The sequence below is a fragment of the Nicotiana tomentosiformis genome, chromosome 2 (assembly GCF_000390325.3).
Source record: "Nicotiana tomentosiformis chromosome 2, ASM39032v3, whole genome shotgun sequence".
Taxonomy (NCBI): Eukaryota; Viridiplantae; Streptophyta; class Magnoliopsida; order Solanales; family Solanaceae; genus Nicotiana; species Nicotiana tomentosiformis.
In genome coordinates, this window is record NC_090813.1 from 78240398 (window position 1) to 78263589 (window position 23192).

General features: G+C 35.8%; 1 protein-coding gene across 3 annotated transcripts; it reads right to left on the reverse strand.

Annotated features, from left to right (window-relative positions):
- Positions 1 to 224: 224 nt before the first annotated feature.
- LOC104086952 (anaphase-promoting complex subunit 4) lies at positions 225 to 23135 on the reverse strand. 3 transcript variants are annotated; one of them, XM_009591314.4, is made up of 19 exons: positions 22812 to 23135; positions 22586 to 22697; positions 22092 to 22183; positions 19586 to 19663; positions 18550 to 18789; positions 18337 to 18417; positions 17317 to 17459; positions 16354 to 16514; positions 16166 to 16266; positions 16010 to 16084; positions 15152 to 15331; positions 13368 to 13447; positions 13149 to 13247; positions 12270 to 12374; positions 6769 to 6907; positions 5877 to 6101; positions 5632 to 5784; positions 811 to 892; positions 225 to 550 (listed from the first exon to the last, which is right to left on the reverse strand). In XM_009591314.4, exons 1-19 carry the CDS (start codon positions 22878 to 22880, stop codon positions 456 to 458), a joined length of 2310 nt encoding a protein of 769 aa, XP_009589609.1. In that variant the 5' UTR covers positions 22881 to 23135; the 3' UTR covers positions 225 to 455. The 3 variants fall into 3 exon arrangements, with proteins under 3 accessions (XP_009589609.1, XP_070051718.1, XP_070051719.1); XM_070195617.1 differs by lacking the exons at positions 22586 to 22697; positions 22812 to 23135 and having other exon boundaries at positions 18550 to 18724; positions 22072 to 22184; XM_070195618.1 differs by lacking the exons at positions 22586 to 22697; positions 22812 to 23135 and having other exon boundaries at positions 22072 to 22184.
- Positions 23136 to 23192: the final 57 nt, after the last annotated feature.

Sequence of the window (23192 nt, forward strand, 5' to 3'; positions counted from 1 at the left end):
TATGCTTCTTCAGAAAGAAAGGAGAAAGAAATATTTTTTCCATCGATCGCCTGAACATGCATTTCTCTTCTTTTTAGCCTGTAGGGCTTTGTCCAATCACTAATACAATCTTTCAACTGGAGTTTCAATGTAATTGTTTATAGCAACTGTTTAATTACGAGATGCTTAAAAATGGATGTGTATCGTTATTCCTAAGACGTCGAGCCCCAAAATGACAAACAATATGCCAAGTAAGTTGAGATCCATTTTCTTACTAAACCGAAGTTATCTCTGTGACTCTGTTGTAATCCTACAAAATCATGATTTTCTCAAGAAAAAAATCCAAAAAAAATTACGAGGGATACAACAAGAACTACACCTACAGGGAATCTACATTTAAGCTTAAAAAACACTGCCTTATCTGACCAATATCGATAGATGGGGCAGAAGAGTCAGTAAGCAGAAGGTACTGACTGTCACTCTGTATCAGAGACTTCATCTTCATCTTCATCCAAGATGTAAACTAAAGAGCGCTTTCTTGCAGCAAAAACACAAGCTACACCTCTTGATGCTGACAAAGAAATTCATATTGAAATGTCAAATCACTTACTAGGATATCCAAACAAAATTCGCAATGAGTTTAGTGTCTAGCAATTGTCATCCGTATTGTATGAGAATTGTTAAAAGATAACATCATTCGTATCTGCATGAATCATTTTAAACCCAGATTTTTATTGGCTATTTCTCATGAATGGGTTAGCCTCTATAAAGACTTCCTATATACTACCAACATTTGGAACCCGAATAGTACAAAGATAGCGAACCACTCACCACTGACTGCCAGGGGAGGAACCACAGAATGTGGAATACTTCGAGCCTTTTCACTCTCCAGTTGCAGGTATATAGCAGAATCCTAGATAATCATGCAGATTAAAAGTCAACATGACTATTGTTAAAGAATGAATGTAGACAGATTACTTGTACTATACATAGATAAAATAAGTATTGAGATTTGATAGCAGATTTTTAGGATTTTCCTTTTACTTCTTTCCACAATTAGGATCCTATGTACATGTATCACTTCATGGAATAAAACACCAACTTTGATTCTTCCATACCTTGTTTATCACATGGTATCAGAGCCGGTGTTCGGTTTGAAATCTGGCCGAGAAATAAACGGTCTCACTGGAACTTGACTGGTTTTAGGAGAGTCCTTTGGTCTGGCGAAGTAACTCTCACCATCAATCCTTTTGATATACGTGTTTCCAGAATCCGGTGGCCGGATTCATTGTTTGTGAAGCCGACGCACCGGTAAAGGAATTCTGACATAATCTGCCCCGATGGCGCGTGAGAGATCGGTTGGAGACTTGGTTCACTGTTCCTAGGTCACGTCGTTATTTTCAGCGTGTCTGGTGGTTTCTACTCGAACTGACCACGATTTGAGAAGGCTTTCTTGCTCCCAGAAGTGCTGCTCATTAACAGTCTCATCCGAAAGTCCCAGGTTACTGATTTCCATCTAAACTTTGTTTCTTCCATCTTGATTTGGTCCTTCGCAACTACCTACCTATTTGGAGTCTGAAGATAATCTGGTATTTCTAAATTTTTTTAGTGGTGGAATATACTTCATTATTCTTGGTTATATTTTCTGGTGGAGTATATTACTGGTTTGTGTGATTTGTTGGTGCATCATTGGTTCTTTGGTTTGGTCATATTTCTGGTGGAGTATATCTTTATTGACTATCTGTTTGGAACTTAGTTAATCTATTCTTGAATATATTTCGTGAGTTTTATTAGTTAGAAATATAGAATGACTATAAAAAATAAGCAAGGAGGAAATAGTGCTACAACTCCTAGTCCAACAATCTTGGTCTCGGATGAGTTTCTTGAGTTCCTTCAATATCATAAATCAATGAAGAAATCTTCTTCAGTTACTGCTTTTGCTGGGTCAGATAAGACATGTCTTACCACCTCTTCAAATAAATGGGCGATTTGATTCAGGTGCCACAAATCACATGACAGGTAATCCAAATATTTTTTCTAGCTTTCGATCATACAAAGCACCCTCTTCAGTTACTGTAGCTGATGGAACCACTTGTAGCAGTATTGGATTTGGGACTGTTAAACGAACTTCCTCTATTACTCCGTCATCTGTATTAAGTCTACCAAACTTGGCCTTTAATTTGATTTCTGTTAGTAAAATCACTAGAGACCTTAATTGCTGTGTAGCGTTCTTTCCCAATCATTGTTTGTTTCTAGATCTTATGACGAAGCAGATTATTGGTAAAGGATATTTATCTGGTGATCTCTATATCCTTGATGAATGGGAGCCACAGTCTATTGCATGCTCCAGTATCGTGTCTCCTTTTGAAGCACATTGTCGATTGGGGCATCCCTCTCTGCCTTTGTTGAAGAAGCTCTGTCCTCAGTTACAGAATATTTCTTCATTGGATTGTGAGTCATGTCGATTTGCAAAACATCATCGTATCTCGTTAGGTCCACGGGTTAATAAGCGAGCTGAGTCAGCTTTTGAGTTAGTTCATTCTGATGTTTGGGAACCATGTCCTATTGTTTCTAAAATCGAGCATAAGTATTTTGTCACTTTTGTAGATGATTTTTCCCGGATGACTTGGATTTATTTTATGAAGAGTCGCTCTGAAGTGTTTACTCACTTTTCTGCCTTTTGTGCTGAAGTCAAAACTCAATTCAATGCTTTGGTGCATATTCTAAGGAGTGATAACGCTAAAGAATACATGTCAGAGTTATTTCGGTCCTACATAAGACAACATGGTGTACTACATCAGTCTTCATGTGTTGATACACCCTCTCAAAATGGAATTGCTGAGAGGAAGAATAGGTATCTACTTGAGACAGCTCAGGCACTTTTGTTCCAAATGAAGGTTCCTAAACATTTCTGGGCTGATGCGGTCTCCACGACTTGCTTTTTGATTAATCGCACGCCATCTACTGTGCTTGGTGGCAATATTCTTTTTCCAAATAAGTCATTATTTCCCGTGGAACCTAAGGTGTTTGGAAGCACATGTTATGTTCCAAATGTTCGACCATCTGTTACCAAGTTGGATCCCAAGGCATTGAAGTGTGTTTTTCTTGGTTATTCTCGCCTTCAGAAGGGATATCGGTGTTATTCTACTGAACTTGGCAAATATCTGGTGTCAACTGATGTAGTATTTTCAGAGACTATACCATTCTTCTATGCACCTCCCGTCTCTACAAGTCAGGGGGAGGAAGATGAGTGGCTAGTATATAAAGTTATTCGTACTTTGACTGAACAATCAGATGATGTTTCTCAATCTCCTAGCTCTTCTATCGAGCACCTATCGACTATTGTGCCTTCATCACCTACTCCAACTGTGTTAGCAAGACCACCAATTGTTCAAGTTTACTCGCGGAGGCGAGAGACAAATGATATAGGTTCTGCATCAGTTCCTTCGTCATCTGATCCTCTTCCGCCTGATCCTCCAGAAGACCTTGACCTTCCTATTGCTTTACGCAAAGGTACACGTACTTGCAAATCCACATATTCTATTGCTAATTTTGTTTCCTACGATCACTTATCCCCTGCGTCTAGATCTTTGATTGCGTCTCTAGACTCTATTTCTATACCCAAAACGGTGAAAAAGGCTTTGAATCATCCTGGATGGTCTGAAGCCATGCTTGAGGAAATACATGCCTTAGAGGAAAACCATACTTGGGATTTAGCTAATTTACCAAGTGGAAAGAAAGCAGTGGGATGCAAATGGGTCTTTACGGTCAAAGTTAATCCAGATGGTTTTGTAGCGAGACTTAAGGCCAGACTTGTGGCCAAAGGGTATGCTCAGACTTATGGAGTGGATTATTCAGACATCTTCTCTCCGGTTGCCAAACTTACTTCTGTCCGCTTGTTCATTTCTCTAGCAACTTCTGAGAATTGGCCTTTGCATCAATTGGACATTAAGAATGCCTTTCTTCATGGTGATCTTCATGAAGAGGTGTATATGGAGCAATCAACTGGTTTTGTTGCTGAGAGGGAGTATGGGAAGGTCTGTCATTTGAAGAAGTCCTTATATGGCTTGAAGCAGAGTCCCCGGGCTTGGTTTGGAAAATTTAGTGAGGTAGTTCAAGAATTTGGGCTGAAAAAGAGCAAATGTGATCATTCAGTCTTCTACCGGCAATCAACAGCTGGATCTATTCTCCTGGTTGTATATGTTGATGACATTGTTATTACAGGAAATGATTATGCAGGAATCTTTCTCTCAAGTCTTTCATGTATACTAAGTTTCATACGAAAGACTTGGGACAACTGAAATATTTCTTGGGAGTAGAAGTAAATAGATGCAAGAAGATCTCAGAGAAAGTATATTCTTAACTTACTGGCAGAAACTGGTAAGTTGGCTGCCAAGCCTTGCAGTACTCCAGTGGTTCCTAATTTGCATCTTATGAAAGACGATGGCGATCCATTTAATGATCCACGTAGATACAGGAGGTTGGTTGGGAGATTAAACTATCTCACTGTGACTCGTCCAGATATTGCTTTTGCTGTAAGTGGCTGTAAGTGTTGTTAGCCAGTTTATGTCCGCTCCTACGGTCAAACATTAGGCAGCACTGGAACAGATTCTATGTCACTTAAAAGGAGCCCCTGGACTTGGCATATTATACAACAATCGTGGGCATTCTCACATTGAGTGTTTCGCAGATGCGGATTGGGCTGGATCCAAAATTGATAAAAGGTGTACTACCGGCTATTGTGTCTTTGTGGGTGGAAACCTGGTATCATGAAGAAGTAAGAAACAAAATATTGTATCTCGATCCAGTGCAGAATCCGAATACAAGGCTATGGCACAGACTACGTGTGAGGTTATGTGGATACATCACCTTCTCACTTAAATTGGGATAAAATATACTACACCAGCAAAACTTTGGTGTGATAATCAAGCCGCTCTTCATAAATCCGGTGTATCATGAAAGAACAAAACATATTGAAGTTGACTGTCACTTTATTCGTGAGAAGATTAAGGAAAACTTGATTTCTACTAGTTACGTGAAGACGAGCAGTTGGCTGATTTATTCACAAAGGTGTTAAATGAAATTCGAGTTAATCATCTTTGCAACAAGCTGGGCATGATCAATATCTATGCTCCACCTTGAGGGAGAGTGTTAAAGAATGAATGTAGACATAAAGAATGAATGTAGACAGATTACTTGTACTATGCATAGATAGAATAAGTATTGAGATTTGATAGCAGATTTTTAGGATTTTCCTTATACTTTTTCCATAGTTAAGATCCTATGTACATGTATATATATGTATCACTTCATGGAATAAAACATCAACTTTGATTCTTCCATACCTTGTTTATCACAACTATCAATGGGAAAAGATAAGGCATCTAAGAAAGCTGATCATCACGTTGAAATCAACACAAAATTAGGGGAAAAGCATCAGAGCACTTAGTTCTGATGTTCGGATAAACAAACTGTGTAGTATGTAGCATGTAAAGATACTTCTTTACCTATTTCAAATTCAGTGATGCCATGCAATGGTGTAAACTGGACAAAATTAGTCCAACCAAGATCATAAAATAGAATGTATGCCATAGGATACAGAGTGTCCAAGAAATTTATGCAAATATTTGGTGGAGTGATGATGTCATATACCTGAAGTTCGTGAAGTTTCCAAGAATTGAGAGTGTTAGATTTTGAAAGTGATACAAATGGGAGGTCACCGGCTTGTAGAATCATCATGTACGCATTTCCAGAGCTCTCAGAAGTGGTTGCAGTTTCATCTAACAGTAAAACAATTTGACCCTCCTGCTTTGAATGGTGACATGTTATATGGCAGTTGAAGGGTAGAAAACTTGTAGGTCCACAAAATTAATACCAGGTGACAATTTTTCGCTTACTTTATAAAGTGAGAGGTCAATACAGTGATATCCATCAGGAATACATAAGAGGGCTGCTTCTACTGGATCCGATATGCCCTCTAGTTTGCCTAAATCATGTGTAAGGCCCCTGACAATACCAATGCAGTTTGCGATTGAGAAACAATCATCTGGCAATTTGAAGGATATGTACCCAGTGAGTGCCTGTTGATGTATTTCACTCTCTGAATACTCATGCAAAATGTCCTGACAAATGGAAGGGATGAGAAATTACCAACTTTCAACAGCTCCAAGAATAATCAGGTATAACAAAAGCAATTCGACGGTTAGGATACACCTACAGTGAAATTAAGTTTCAGAACTCTTTAATGAGAATCAGACAACGATTATCATAATTTTATCAACATTGTTTTAGCCATTTTGGACCACGACATATCCAAACCTTGATGAAGTCTTTTTGAAGCTCCACCAAATTTTCATGAGTTATTATTACACAAAGAGCTGAGAGCAAATCATTCGTTCCAAAACATCCCTTCCGAGTTGGAAGTTTTCTTAAAGATTTGGTTTTTAATACCAAATAACCTAATTACACTAAGGGGCCGTTTGGCCATACAATTTTTTTCGAAATCATTTTTTGGCCATGAAATTTTCAATTTTCAGTTGAAGATGAATTTCAAAAAAAATTCGAAAATTTGAAAAACTCAAAAAGGCTGTTTTCAAAATTCACTTCAAATCACTCACAAAAACAATCCAAAATTGTATTCATGTCCAAGCACAACTCTAACTTTCAAGTACCATTTTCACTTGAAATTTTTCTTTCATCTTTTTCCGGAATTTTACAATTCTTATGTCCAAACGCCTACTAAATAGAGAAAAGGAAAAAATAAGGATCTTAGGAAGACCGGACAAGTACCTCATTGTAAGATACTGATGCAGGAACCTTGTAAGGCTTTAGTTTTGAAGAGGATGCAATAGGAAAAAGTGGCAGCAGATCCTCACAAAGTAGTTTTCCCGAAATAGTAGAAAATGGCATCTCAAAAGCACCTTTGAAACTGCAATTCAGAAATCAGATTAACCATTTGAACAAGGAAACAACACAAATTCGTTTAGTCATTGAACAAAAGGAAACGCCTTCAAGCTAAGTTACTTGGACCCATGTGTGGGTGTCCGACACGGGTACTTCATGATCTAAATACTAGGATTCATCAAAAAATATAGCTACAAAGATGTACATAATTATGAGACATTATATGGAAAACATACATGTAATTTGTGGTAACCGAGTCTTTTATTTTTTAAGTCGTAGGCAGGCATGTAGACAATCTCAAAATATCAAATTTTCCTACAACTCGCACAACAAAGTATTAAAATAAGATACTATAAACTTATTGAAATATAACAAATAAAAGTTAAAAAGAGATATAAAACAAACCTTTAAAAGTTAGAACTAAATAGACTAACAGAGAATCACAAGTTTTAAATAATTAGCTAGTCAAATGACCACAAGAAAGTCTTACACAAATTGCAAGTTCATAGACCAAAAATAAGTATAACATGCACATTTAAACTAAGTTAGACTTGTCGCTTGAGTACATTCTATTCAAAAGTCATCTTCTTGCAATCTTCAACTTCCTCTAAGACTCCTTCTAGTTGAGGTTCGTCTATTGACAATTCAACTAGATCATTGGTACTTTCATCAATATTAAAATGATCTCCTCTAAAACAATACCAAAATGAATTTAGAAGATTGTGAAAGGAACGTATCATACTAAAACAATTACTCAAGAAATATCAAATGATGGATATGTATATATACCTAAATCCCAATATATACTTGGACTACTTGTATATTTTTCCTTTCTTCGAGAGAGCAAGCGAAGATTATAATGGACAAAAACTAAATCTTCGGCTCTAGAAGTAGCTAGCTTATTTCTCTTGATGTTATGAGTCAATGAAAAAGTACTCCAATTCCTTTCGCAACAAGATGAAGCCGGTTGGGAAAGCAATTTGTAAGCCAAACTTTGTAAAAGTGGAGCATTTACACCATGGTTAGCCCACCAAAATAGAGCTCCACATACCCCATAACATGAGGCTCACCAAAGTAACCTTTCCCACAACAAATTGCCCCATACTCCAAAAACATTTGCTTTAAATCATTTGGATCCTTGAAATCTCTTTGAGCCTATTTTGTGAAATCTCTATATCTTCATTAGGAGCAAGTTATTGCTTTCACCTTTAAGCCACGACTCATGATAGTATTTTGGAACCAATGAATGTGTCATACAATGCAACGGAGTATTACTTTTCTTCCACCTAGCCACAAGATTTGTATCAAAAAAATTTGATTGGCCGGTAATAAGATCTTTCTCATCATGCTCAAATAAAGTCCCCTTTTCAATTATTGTATCCCACATGTCGTAAATAAGGTGCAATTTTGGACAATCAAGGTCGCACTTCTAAGCGTGGATACAATTGGTTCCGTACACTTCAAAAAGTATCCCACCATTCAATCACAAGAGATTTTATTTCACGTGCTTTATCTCCCTTATAATTCTTCCATCACTATTTTTTCCAATGACAATTTAACTTTATGAGTACAAGAAGTCATAATAATATGGGAAGCAAATCTTCTTTCCGTAACTTTCAACAAAGATAACTCAGAATGTTTTTGGAAAATGGCATGCGCCATACCGTGATTCACCACAAAATTCTTTAATCTATTCACTTGAGCAATCAACTTTAATATCCATTTGCAATTATTAAAGTGAGTTGATTTTTCTGAAGATTGACACATACTTTTTAAAGCAAGATTTAAACAATGAATGACACATGGTGTCCAAAATATGTGCGGAAAAGTTTTCTCAACAATAGAACCGGCAAGCTTCATATTACCTGCATTATCAGTGATAACTTGGACAACATTTTTTGCATCGACATCTTTTATGGCTTTAATAAACAACTTAGCAATGTATTCACCATCCTTAATAATCCCACTTGAATTGATTTCAAGAATATTGACCCGCCACTGCTCCCATTATATTTATCAATAGTCGCCTTATAATATCTGAACAAATCGATAATCCTTTTCTATGTATCTTTAATAGGTTGTAGTTTTCAATCTATATGAGCATTTTCTTGGGCCAAAGAGTTGTTCTTAATCTATTAAAAGTTGGCGGAACATAACCAAGTAAAACTTTCGCTGCCAAAAACTTTTTAAAGTAAGAAGAAGTTGCAAGGTTAAATGATAAACCTGATGCGTAGAACATATGAGCCTCCAACTTGTCGGCAGTGTTTCTGTAACAAATGTTGAAAGATTTCTCCAATGCTCCACCATTTGAACATTTTATTTTTTTCGGCTGTGATAAAACTGAGCCTTCCGGTAGAGATACATAATCTGCCTTTTTTCTTGCATTCAGTTGTGCATCTGATTTTTTCTTTTCAGCTTCTTCATCTTCATCAATGTTGCACATACTTCATGAGTAATCTTTACATACTTCATAAGTATGTGCAACATTGAAGATGGAGAATTAAGAAGCTGAAAAGAAAAAATTAGATGCACAACTGAATGCAAGAAAAAAGGTAGATTATGTATCTTAATCGGAAGGCTCATATTTATCACAACCGAAAAAAAGAAAAGGTTCAAATGGTGGAGCACCGGAGAAATCTTCTAATATTTGTAACAGAAACACTGCCGACAAGTTGGTGGCTTGTATGTTCTACGCATCAGGTTTATCATTTAACTTTGCAACTTCTCCTTACTTCAAAACTTATACAGAGTTTTGGCAACGAATTCTTTACCTGGTTATGTTCTGCCAACTTTTAATAGGTTAAAAACAACTCTTTTGGCCCAAGAAAAGGCTCATCTAGATAGAAAACTACAACCTATTAAAGATACACGGAAAAGAAAAGGATTGTCGATTTGTTCGGACGGGTGGTCGGATATTAAAAGGCAACCATTGATAAATATAATGGGAGCATCTAGTGACGGACCAATATTCTTGAAATCAATCAATTCAAGCGGGATTATTAAGGATGGTGAATATATTGCCAAGTTGTTTATTAAAGCCATAGAAGATGTCGAAGCAAAAAACGTTGTCCAAGTTATTGATAATGCAGGTAATATGAAGCTTGCCGGTTCTATTGTTGAGCAAACTTTTTCGCACATATTTTGGACACCATGTGTCGTTCATTCTTTAAATCTTGCTTTGAAAAGTATGTATAAGCCTTCAGAAAAATCAATTCACTTTAATAATAGCAAATGAGTATTAAAGTTGATTGGTCAAGTGAGTAGCTTAAAGAATTTTGTGGTGAATCACGACATGGCGCATGCTATTTTCCAAAAGCATTCAGAGTTATCTTTGTTAAAACTTGTAGAAACAAGATTTGCTTCCCATATTATTATGACTTCTCGTATTCATAAAGTTAAATCGTCATTGGAAAAAATGGTGATGGATGACGAATGGAAGAATTAAAAGGGAGATAAAGTAATTGAAGCTAAAGCGAGTGAAATAAAATCTCTTGTGATGGATGATGAATGGTGGGATACTATTGAATACTTTTTGAAGTGTATTGAAACAATTGTATACATGCTTAGAAGTGCGACCTTGATTGTCCAAAATTGCACCTTATTTACGATATATGGGATACAATGATTGAAAAGGTGAAGGCGATTGTATTTGAGCATGAGAGGAAAGATCTAATTACTGGCCAATCGAATTTTTTTGATACAATTCAAGGAATTCTTGTGGCTAGGTGGAATAAGAGTAATACTCTGTTGCATTGTATGACACACATTCATTGGTTCCGAAATACTATCATATCATGAGTCGTAGCTTAAAGGTGGGATAAGAAGACTTACTCATAATAAAGATATAGAGATTTCGCAAAATAGGGTCAAATGCTTTCAAAGATATTTCAAGGATCCAAATGATTTAAAGCAAGCTTCTTTGGAGTATGGGGCATTTTGTTGTGGGAATGGTTACTTTGGTAAGCCTCATGTGCTTGATGTTATGGGGTATGAGGAGTCTCTATTTTGGTGGGCTAACCATGGTGTAAATGCCCCACTTTTACAAAATTTGGCTTACAAATTACTTTCCCATCCGGCTTCTTCATCTTGTTGCGAAAGGAATTGGAGTACTTTTTCATTGACTCATAGCATCAAGAGAAACAAGCTAGCTACTTCTAGAGCCGAAGATTTAGTTTTTGTCCATTATAATCTTCGCTTGCTCTCTCAAAAAAAGAAAAAATATACAAGTGGTCTAAGCAAATATTAGGATTTACGTATATGCATGTATCCATCATTTGATATTTCTTGAGTAATTATTTTAGCATGATAAGTTCCTTTTACAATCTTCTAAATTCATTTTGGTGTTGTTTTAGGCGGAGATCATTTTAATATTGATGAAAGTATCAATGATCTAGTTGAATTGTCAATAGACGAACCTCAACTAGAAGGAGTCTTCTTTGAAGAGAAAGTTGAAGATTTGCAAGAAGTTGACATTGAGGAAGATGACCTTTGAATAGAATGTACTCATGTACAATGCCTCAAGTGACAAGTCTAGCTTAGTTTAAATGTGCATGTTATGTACTTATTTTTGGTCTATGAACTTGTGAACTTGCAATTTGTGTCAGACTAACTTAATTTGACTAGTTAATTATTTAAAACTTTTGACTTGTGATTCTCTGTTAGTCTATTTAGTTCTAAGTTCTAACTTCTAAAGGTATATTTCATTTGTTTTATATCTCTAAAGCTCTTTTTAACTTTTATTTGTTATATTTCAATAAATTTATAATATCTTATTTTAATACTTTGTTGTGCGAGTTGTTGGAAAATTGATGAATCGTGCCATTTTGGAGAGTGTCTACATGCCTGCCTACGACTTGAAAAATAAAAGACTCAGTTACTACACTCTACAAGGCACAAGTTACATGTAAGTTTTCCATAGAATGTCTCATAATAATGCATATCTTTATAACTATATTTTTAGATTTTTAATTTATTTTTTGCTAAATCCCCGCACCCGCACCCCTACCTAGTTTTGTATCCTCAAATCCTAAAATTTAGATCATGAAGGATCCAAACTTTGGATCCGTACCCGTGGCGGATACCCACACCCGAGGCTGAGTAACTTAGGTCTGAGATGCATATATTCAAGAGCATCCAACAATTCTTTTTCAATTTCTTGGTTTGTTGGCACTATAGGAACATCAATAAATTCAGCAAAAAATTATACACCCTACACCTGTACTGGCTATATTTGATCATGAAAAAATAACAAACAAATAAATAATAAAAATATGTGCCAAGCCCCAGGCAGTTGGGATCTTTAACAGCCATCACCGCCACAAGAATGATGCTAACAAAGATCATGCACAAAATCTAGGAGAGAGAAAACAAAGAGAAGTAAGGCGCACCAAGACTCCATTTGTTGAAATTCTTCTGCTAGTGTTCTTTTCAAATATTCTAAATCTGAAAACCCTCCGAAATGTGCTAGTTGTTTAATTCTTTGCATCATTTCCCTATTCACAAAGAACATAACATTTAGAATTACACCAATTATTCAAGAGATAAATAGGCCCAACACAATAAAAATGTGAAAACACAAGTAGATTAAACTAGTTTAGTCTGATTCCGGAGTGAGTTCGAAAGAGAATAATAGCTTCTAAATCATCCACAAAAAAATAAAGTTTAACATTGCTAATTGACAAGCAATGATCTTCAAACGAATCCCAACAGTTAAAAAGTTGAGCTTCAAGAGTTTCGAGTAATGGCTCCCCCCCCCCCCCCCCCCAAAAAAAAAACCGACTTCTATTCCCAGGCTCTTCCATTTCTCATCCAAAACCATAACTGCAATTCCATTTCCAAAGTGCCTTGATTTAACTGAGCTTTTTTAGTCAATGTTCATGGAAAAGAAACCAACTACGCAGGATAGATCTACTTTTTCAATCAAGATAGACTATTCACAGTCAACCCACAGGCACACAAGTAATCTAATATGCACCATGCATGTACAGTATAGTATTGAGTTTAAACGACTCCACCTTAAGAAAAAGGAAAAATTTGCAGTGAGGCTTTGGTTATTTTTCTCTGCCCCCCATGGGCTTGGGCTGGGGTCTTAAAGTTCGAGGAAAGTGATGCTGGGAGCAGACGAGTTTTCAGGAAAACAAAAAGAAAAGGAACATGATACATGATACATAAAGATTAAAACTTAAACAAAACATAACCATAATGGAGAATAAAACATAATAACTTTTCTCGTGCACAAACTTCTTTTTGGCGGGAATACATCTTACAGGTCTACTTCAACGCTGCTATCTCCCTCAGAAATCTCCAGTAACTGCCTTACAGGATCTTGATCATATAGGAACTTCAAGAATATAATAACAAGTTCACTGTCAAAACAAAGAAGCACAGGGAAAGACCATTCAATATTAAATCCAAGTGATTCCATTTATAAGTTGATATAAAATTCAAAAATGGTGGAAACAAGTGAGACGGTATGAAAGTTAAACCTATTAAAAGGTAGCTGATCACTTGGTTCAGCCATTAGAATCTTCACAGATTTCAAAAGCCAGCTGAAGAAATTTGAAAACTGGAAACAAGACTAATTAGAACCGCTATAATAATCAGAAGAGAAAAGGAATAAATAATTACAAACTCAGAGAAGCTAAAGCTTTCAAGAAGGCCTAAAGCGTCCTTCAGCAGTTAATATATATGGATATAACCAAAAAGAGAACAAATGTCAACAAAGCTTTGAAATGTACTCAATTTTGTTATTTCTGTTCTATATATAGTCCTCTAACACCACCAATAACATTATTAAGTTCATTTTTTCTTAGATAAGGTAAAACTTTATTACTGAGTATCAACATGGTAACAAAAAGTTACATAAAAAGGCTGGGAATATCCATATAGTCAGTTACAGCATCTCCCTAACAATTCCAGAAAGTCCATATATTGATCAATGCTTTCAGTGAGAATACTCTTACACCGAAAAAAGAAATTATGCAGACACTTAGTTTTTTATTCTAGAAATATGATTTTTCTGCCCATCAAACAAGCTCTATTTCTCTGTAGCCAAATTGTCCAGAATATGCACAAAGATATGGTTCACCAAATCTGCTTCAATGCTCTATGTGTCTTCTCATGCTGCCAGCCATTTAAGTTCATTTCTGATGCTACATAGTACATAGAGAAAAGATAGGAAACTTACCAAATAAAATTTAAAAAATAAAAATTAAAAAAGATGAACCAAAAAATTTTATCCAGCCAACAAATATCCATCTTCGCACCCCTTTCTTCTTCAGGTAATTCACTGTCAATGTGCCACTGCCACAGTTGCAACTCCCCTTGTCACTGTAAACCCTCTTCCACTCCTCTGAAGTTACCCCCTCCCCACAGCTAAGCTGAGCACACTCTTCCCCAAGGCCCATCCCATATAATTTCTCCACCATTAGCCCTCATCCACAGCCCCCTTTCACTTCTCTCCAGCCCATGTCCAGCAGCTTTGCCTACCCCCAAGCTCATGACATTGGAAAGTAGACCTTGGAGGTGGTGCTAAGAAGCATTAAGAAGATAGATAGTTAAAATATATAATAGTTCTGTTATTTTCTGGGGATTTCAGTGCTCTTCAGTCTTCCCATACTACCCTTCAGTGACATTAGGAAGTTGGCCGCTGATTGAAATAAGAACGTTTTGCAAACACATACAAAATGTTGAGGACTCTTTAAAAGAAAATTATGGTTGAGGATAATAATGCTAGTTAAAGATAACTTCTCGGTATGAAGCTAGCAGTTTACTCCTGCCCATCCTTGTGGTGATAAAATAATCTCCTCTTATTCATCTCTAACATAGACACATCTATACAGCTACATAAAGATGGCTGTTTTGGCAATCAAGATCTACTTTGGAATTTACAGCATTACTTATAAATCAGTAAAAAAGAAAGCCTTGTCTGTCAAAATGCTATTTATGTACAATGGGATCATTAGGATTGAAATCTAGACTAGAAAAATATAGAATGGCACAATTCTAGCATTCAATATTTTCATGCTTTGGTGATTTTCTTTTTCAAAGAGGGTAACAAACATTTCAAGCTATAAAGATTACATTTTATCCTCGTTATCTTGAAAAGCAAAATCAGAAATCTCGAGACAACATATTATAGTCCCTTACTGGCAGAATAAATGAGAACTGATTTTTAACCACAAGAAATATAGCGCTAAATACAAGTAACAAGCAGGCTCCTACTCTAGAAAATAGTACAACAAGGAGTAGTTAACAAATAAACAATTACCTGCTGTACAACAGAAGCTAAAACCCTCATAAAACGTTCAACCTGTACGAGTAACATGCCAGCCCTTTCCGTAGCATTATCCATCAACTTTTCATCCAAGCCGATACCTTTATATCGTGCACGCCATTTTGAAAGCCCTCTCAGTTCTCCAATTCTGAATCCAATAATTTCTGCAGCAGGCTGGAAACAGGAGCTCAGTTCTCAACGCATCAAAGAAATTGACAAAAGTAAATATAACTAAGAAACACATATTACTTAATTGATATTACAATATTATCACCAACCACCATTAGTAACGAAGTTGAGTAAATGGAGATAGATTCCATTTTGTTCAGAGCAGTTATAGAAGCTTCTCTAAATGCAGGTAGAATCAGTTCTTTGAAAAAGAAAAAGAACTAGAGCAAAATAGCCTCATCTCCTTGCATAATTATTTACCGTTAAACTTTACCCATTAAAATCAACTAATAATAGTAATCTTTTTTTCGATTCATCAGGGACAGGCACAACATATAAATACAACATGGTTACCCTTTACTCCAAAAAGCAGACAAACAGATTTTTAAAAAAATCGCCAACTATAATAAAAACAATATTGCATTCAGATTTTGAGCTGTTTCTCAAGAAAAAAGAAAGGCAACCAAACATACTAGGCCAATAAAAGTTGGTTAACCGTGTAAACTGGTTAAACCATGATAATCTACGAGACTCCAAGGCACTTTTAGAATGGGTATCATCTTAAAGTAATTCCAAGTAATAATATGGAATCAGAGACAGGATAAATGAATTTTTCGTGTAGTTCTGGCACCGTGAAAAATCTTCGTTTCACAAACTTAAAACATAGTAAAAAGTCAATGACACCTGTAAATGATCAAGAACAATTAGCTGAAGCTCTTTCCCAGCACCATTAACTGCCTTTGCTACCCGCTTGAGACCCTGGCAATAATAGTTAAATAAATAAAAATTTAACCAGTAACACTTCTCCTACTTTAAATGCTCCTGTGGAAGAGGCCATACCGCTTCACCAAGAGAATTTTCTAAAAACTGATGAAGTGGAGGACTGGCCCTGGCACCACCTAAAAGGCTTAGAAACTCATCCTGAGGAGTAGAGTCAAGTCCTTTGGAGAAATGGAAAACAAAAGTTTAACATCAATAAAGAAGAGAAGGAAACAGTTAGGGTTGAATTTTAAATTTTGAGCCATTACCATGGTCAATGATCAATGTCGATACAGTATTGAACTTCTCGTGAAATGTGTGCATAGCATCAGACCATATCTTAGACATGACTGAGAGTGATGTCCGGACGACTTCACTCAGATCTTCAATGTTGGAAGCCTGTTGGGCTACCTGGTGAAGTTCAGTTTTCCTGGCGTTGGTTGGTTACATCAGTTAAAATACATGCCGAATAAAAAACAAAACAGCAAATCACAATTCAAGCAGGTTCGTTTAAGGGCTAAATCACCTAGGATACATTCTCCAATCTCCATATTATTATACGTATATAAACCACTCTGCTTGGAGCCATGAGCCATAAAACAGAAGCATATCTCATGCGGGCCCTACACACCCAATCTTGACCTACTTAACAGAGAAAGAGTATAGGTAAGTTCGACCACTTAAGAAATTCAATCCTATGCCTAATCAAAGTAGCCAATGAAACCAGCAATGTCGCTTCTTGACAGAGCTCTCTTAGCCTCTCTCTCTCCCTCTCTCTCTCTCTCTCTCTCTCTCTCTCTCTAAAAATTGTTTTTATTTTTTTCTTCCATATCTCACCAAACTGGCTGTCTTGCTCCTTGTACAAACTTACTACTGAACCCTACTCTTTCTTCAACAATGACAAACCGTGAGAACAGTGGAAAAATTTAAGCATGCAGTACCCTTAGAAACACAATGTGTCACATATATGCTACATTCTACCCAGTCAAATTTTCAATTTTTTCCTTTTTTTTTCAAAAATTCAATAATCTTAAAACAAACTTTTCCAATCTCTTTTATCTCCGATATTCCAATTCCCTTTTATCTATTTCCTCAAAAAGCCAAAAGTCAAATTCATCGTAATTCATATATGACAATTGTCTCAGAAAGAACATTTGATGGTTGCTGCAATAGACTGTTTTCACATCTTAAAACAGGATATGAAAATTCATAAAATTGTGTTTTACAATTACCTTTTTGAAAATATTGAAGTGTTGAGGACTAAGCAGTGAAAGCCAAGTAACCCATGCTGCCCTTCACCTTGTTCAACCTCATCTGTGATTAGCTCCCCATTGCACAAAACTACTAAATGGCAAAGATCTTTAGACAAGGCCACCTTCAATGACATCATAAAAGAACACAGATATCAGCAAAAAAAGGTTAAGAATCAGACATACTCCTCTGCTATGCTCGTAATAGAAAATAGTTGACAAAGTTCATGTTGATGCTAACACATAACCTGTTCTCAGTTTATTTCTGACCATTTTTACTACCTTCTCTTCAGAGAATCAAGTTATCCTTGTCTCAGTGTTGAATTCAACCAGGAACTTATCATCGGAATTGTTCATCAGTACTTTTCTTGAATGGTAAAGCTAAGTAGCACAACTCGTTACCCAGAAGCATCAGCTAGCTTAAGTTCTACTCTTAAGTTTACCATAACTGAACAGGTTATAAATCAGTGGACTAGGAATATCTTCCTAGCACCTCAATTTCAAGAAATATTATGAATAAGACTTGCAGTGCTCCTTGTTGAATGTGCGTACCATGAAAATGCATAGTGAAATTGATGAATAGGGTTTAGGCACGATTAGGCACAATTTGTGCGAAGAATTCCCCTCACAAGTCGCATCCGAAGTGGCAATTACTAATCGTCAAACACGTCATCATTTTTTGGAATGTTTTATACTGTCAAGTTTTGAGAAACCAAAGCTGGTTCTGCATAAGCATCTTTTACTATCACTACTTTTCTTTTTAAATTACTATCACTACTTTTACCACTATCACTATTGTTTCGTGGTGTTTGAGACTTTGTTCTGTTACTATAGTGACTGTACTCTTTCCCCGGTATCCATTCAATAGAATTATTTAAATGGAAACTAAAATAAAATATCGATGTGAATAAGCAGGAAGTAGGAAAAAGTATCATTGAACAAAGCATGAATATTTCAATCCCTATGCTACTAAGAGATTATAAGACCGTGAAGAACACATACCTTACAAATGGAAGCATTCAGAAGTCGGCTAGCAGCATTGCTACTTGAGAGTGAACTAGAGACAACAAGGTTGTGTATGTTCTTGTGAGCAAGTCCGAGAAATCCACAAGAGGAAAGGAAGTATAAGATAATTAGTCAAAGAGACAGGTGAAATAAAAATATTGTTCTAAAAAGAAAAACCACCAACATCTCCAATGATAACAAACAACTTACAACTGTCCCTATTGGAAATATGCCAAAGATATTGAAGCAGATACTTCCATCCATGTCCCCGCTGCATAAAATGTTATATCTTTGATGTGAAGAATTTGATAGCTCCTGGAAAGAATCTTCTCCATCATCCATGAAGCCACTATCCCCAGGTACTAGTCCAGGCATCTTAGGAACTCTAGGGGGAGGAGGAAAAAACCGTGAAGTTCGATCTTCATAACTGGAAGTGTTACTATTCTTGTCCTAAATTGCAAGAGATAAGATTTACAAGCTCAGGAAAAGTAAAAGAAAAATATCAAGATTTAAGAAAGCACAGAAAGTGAAGCACAAAAACATATGTAGAAGCCATCTGGACTAATTAGTACAATAGCATAAAGTTCCAGGTTCTACAAAAGGGAAGTAACTGTCTGCAAGTCATCTGAATGACAAATATGCATAGCAGCTGTGGTATATCTTTTTGGGCCATTGGCCCTTGTAGACACTGTAAAATATGCTATGACATCTTTTCAGCTTTCATCACAGTCAAACATCTCAACAGAAATAACAAATATCAAAACATACAGTTCCCCAACAGCCAAATACTATACACAGTCGAGACAAGTTGTTTGATCTTGGAACTTGAGATAATACTAGGGGAAATTCAATCCAGCAAGAAATCTTAACCACTCTTAAGTTTCTTAGAGTTACTAAGAGATGAAAAGAAATCAAGACGAGCTTCATCATGGAGCATAAAGCAAATATCCAGGTGGATGCTAAATGCTGCTTTTGTAGGAAGGAATTTTGTTAAGACAAGAAAGAGAGGGCACCTTGCCTTGTAATTTTAGATATCTTTACGAGTTAGGAACTATTTTCCTATACTCGAGGTGAATCGGAATAATGCAGCTTAGTTCACAAATGGAAGTCCAAATAAAGTCAGACCTCAACTTGTTGATGTTCCTTGCACAATAAATAACAACTTGCATCAAGATTGAATAGACTTACACTACCGTTACCCAAGGAAAAGCAGTCTGTCAAAAAATGGAAGAAAAAGAAGTACAACCTTTTTCCCATGCTCTTCCCAATGGAGACACACAACATCAGTCGAGTGGGATTTTATACTTCGCAACAGCTTCCCATTCTGCAAGGAAACACCCAATGAGAAAATGGTATGTACAGAAACAGAAGAGAATGAACCAACTATATTCTGATTGATAGGGGTAATAAAGGCTCAAGTATACGAAATGAAATTCCTGCAACTCAACCTAAACCTAATGAAATCAACCAAGCCCTTGAAAATAACGTTTTTATTAGCAAAGAACTCAGTTTCAACATAGTAGTTTGTTTTCTCTAATTTGCAGCTAAAAAAATGTAGATTAAGGTTCTTCAGCAAATATAATCCTCAAGAGATAAACTAGTATTGTATTCATTCTGTCAAAATCCAAAACAAGTAATGCACATTGAATTTACATATGTGATCCTCAAAGAAGCTTTATGGACATCCTTGAAAGATGCAGTATCTTATAAGATATGTTTAATGGACCCTTGTGGTGATGTTCCTTTACTAAAATTATTTACAAGGCTTATGGGGGAAAATAATCTATCTATATTATTATAAAAGCACGAATATTAGAACACTAAAATGTTGAACGACTAAAATATCCCCGAAATATTAATCAACTTTTATGCCCTCCTAAAATAAAATTATCTCTTCACAATAGTATTATGCTGATGTACAAAACCGTATTAAAAAGTCTTGTCTTAGAATTCAAGATACTTTAGGAGTATTCTACATCTAGTAGACACGAAATTGAACTCAGGAAAGTTGTCTTAGAATTCAAAAGCATTAGGATTCTTCTCATCAAATAGGCATCTAATTAAACTAATTATTGTAGCTTAGGAGTATGCAAATTCCAAATCGCTCAACTCTCCGTAAGTATGGATTTCGTGTCTTGCCAACTCTTGTATTGACTTCAAATACAGCTGCACGTTTGTTGTTTGATCATTGACATATTTTGAGTTATTTTTTCCTCCGTGATTTTGCAGAAAATTTAGAACTTGATTTAAATGGATGTTCTTTGCTAATTTGTTGCTTATCCATTATGATGATGGTCATAGTTAAGCCTCTGGGGAGCACAATTCTGACGCTTTTTGGTGTTGGATTTGAGATCAGAATAAACAACTAATAAGCGCATTGGTTGGAATTACTAGATGTTACTGTATATTTTTCTGTTTTATTGTTATTGCAGATTTTATGAATGCTCAGTACGTTCAATAACAAAGATCCTTTTGGACAATGTTCTCTAAATTCAATACGTGTATTGTTGTGTTATAACAAGACTCACCAACTGATTATTTCAACTGTTAACATCATTATTAAATCTATTCATTCACAATGTATTAAATCTATTCATTCACAATGTATTTTTATAATAAATCAAAGTTAGGCTATATTTTTTCCAGATATTATTGAGTATGAAGTAGAACATGACACGCCCCCAGGGCCTAGCTCAAGTGGCAAAGGGTGGTGGATTTGTGTCTTAGGTCACAGGTTCAAGCCCCCACACCATGCAAAGCAAAGCCTGGTATTTAAGTGGAGAAGGGTAGAGGGGCGGGCCCATTATCCACCGAGTTTCGAAGGCTGCGGTTGGTCCAAAGGATTGGCCCCAGACGGATTTCTCGGTCATCCAAAAAAAACAAAAAAACATGACACACGTGCGAATAATCGAATCTTTGGGTTTATCACATCGGAGTTGAAGGTATGTCTTTTCTTTAATATGTTTTCATGTATATTACCTTCTAGATTATACTTGCCAGAATTATAATTTCAGTTAGTTTAGGTGATAGAAGTTCATATTTATTTCCGTTGCTAAAATTAGTATGCCCTTGTTAATTTTCTTGATTGGTAATGCCTTTTGTAGTTCATCATTCTCCTTGTGATGAAACTTTCGCCTTATTTGTATTTTGTATGACATAGCAAATTTATTTCATAAATTTGATGAGAAACTTTAGGAGCCTGCAAGAAGTTCGAGACTATACAATAATACAATATACAAAATTTATAAACACATGTCAATTTTCTTTCTTAAGAATTTTCACTTTATAATTAGCGAAAAATATACGTGCAACACACGTGCATAGAGACTAGTAAGTTCTGAAAAAGGAAAAAGATGAACCTATTGTTTATATCCCAAATTACAAAAGATTGTATCACTTCTTTCAGGAAAGACAGCAGGAGTAGGTATCTAGTCAATAGTGACAGGACACAAATATCACAAATGAAAGCAACATCCTAAACTGAGCAAGAGACGTTTGAAAAAAAGTGGAAGGGCTTTATTTTCACAGTATTCAGATAATTATTTGCTATCTCATGGCATAACTTATTTTTTCTTTGTTTTAACAAGTATAAGAAATAAAATAACCGAAAATAGATATAAGGATCATCTAATGTAAAATATCTTCAATTCGGCAGCCACAATATTTGATTAAACAGATTCTTGAAGTACTCATGGAATTAAACTAACAAATTTTTGCACCAAGAAAAGCAACCTTTGTATCACCAAACTCACTTCTACATCATGCAAGGAAATGGTGCCATCTTCAAGCCCAACTGCAATTGCTTTTCCATCAGGACGCCAACATATGGATGTTATGTTCTTTCCTAAAAGATAAAAATCCCATTAGTGGATGATCAAGATTAGGAAATTGATGTTGTAACTTAACACCTTGGACACTGAAACATGCCAAAATGATCCCGGAATAGGATCACTGTTGATATTATGATGGCAATATTAATCTTATTGCCCTTCTTATCAGGAAAATATCAAATAAGAGTCTTCACGCCCTCACAATAAAATTGTCCTAACAGCCAAACCATCAAACATCTATTATTGAATTAACTTGATATAGCAGCAATTCACAATTTCTAATATGCACACTAAATCAGTGTTATCTCAACAAAATAAAAGAAATCTTTTTACTACGTCAATTTGACGAACTTCGACTAATACATCAGGCAACTAGTTACAACCAAAAATTACAGGTATAAGCAAAAGGGGGGTACCGGGGGAAACAGTCCAAAGCCTTTGCCAATTGAAACGATGAAGAAGAAGCTTAGAGTCTTGGGTAACCATAGCAAGTAAATCTTTTTCTGGGTTCCATTCAGCTATTTTAATCTGCAAAAATACACCCCCAGAAGAAAATTGAAAATAATCGTAATAGAAGAAGGTTTACATTACATACCTTATATAAGTATACATTTTAAAAAAGAAAATAGTATATGTGAATACATTCGAAGCAATGGGTTTGTCGAACTGAAGCTGAAATGGAAGAACTCGTTGGGTTTCCTCTGTTTCCATGGCTGCTACTATATCAGGATGGCGTCTTTGTGCTGTCTGTATGTCGCTGCGCAGTGGCGCCTGCTCAAGTGTGAGAGAATTGAGGGCGGGGTTTTGGGTTTTTGTTCTTCGTAATTTGAACTGGGTCACCAAATTAAACAAGTGTTGGAATTTTCAGAGTCAAACTCTTACCATGAATTCGGACAGAATATTTGGAAAAATAATTATAACAATTCAAAATTCAAAATCCGAAGCTATCATTCTTTTTTGGTTCGAATGGAGTAATTAAAAGGGACAGTCATAGTAATATTATTTATACTCCCATTTGGTTTT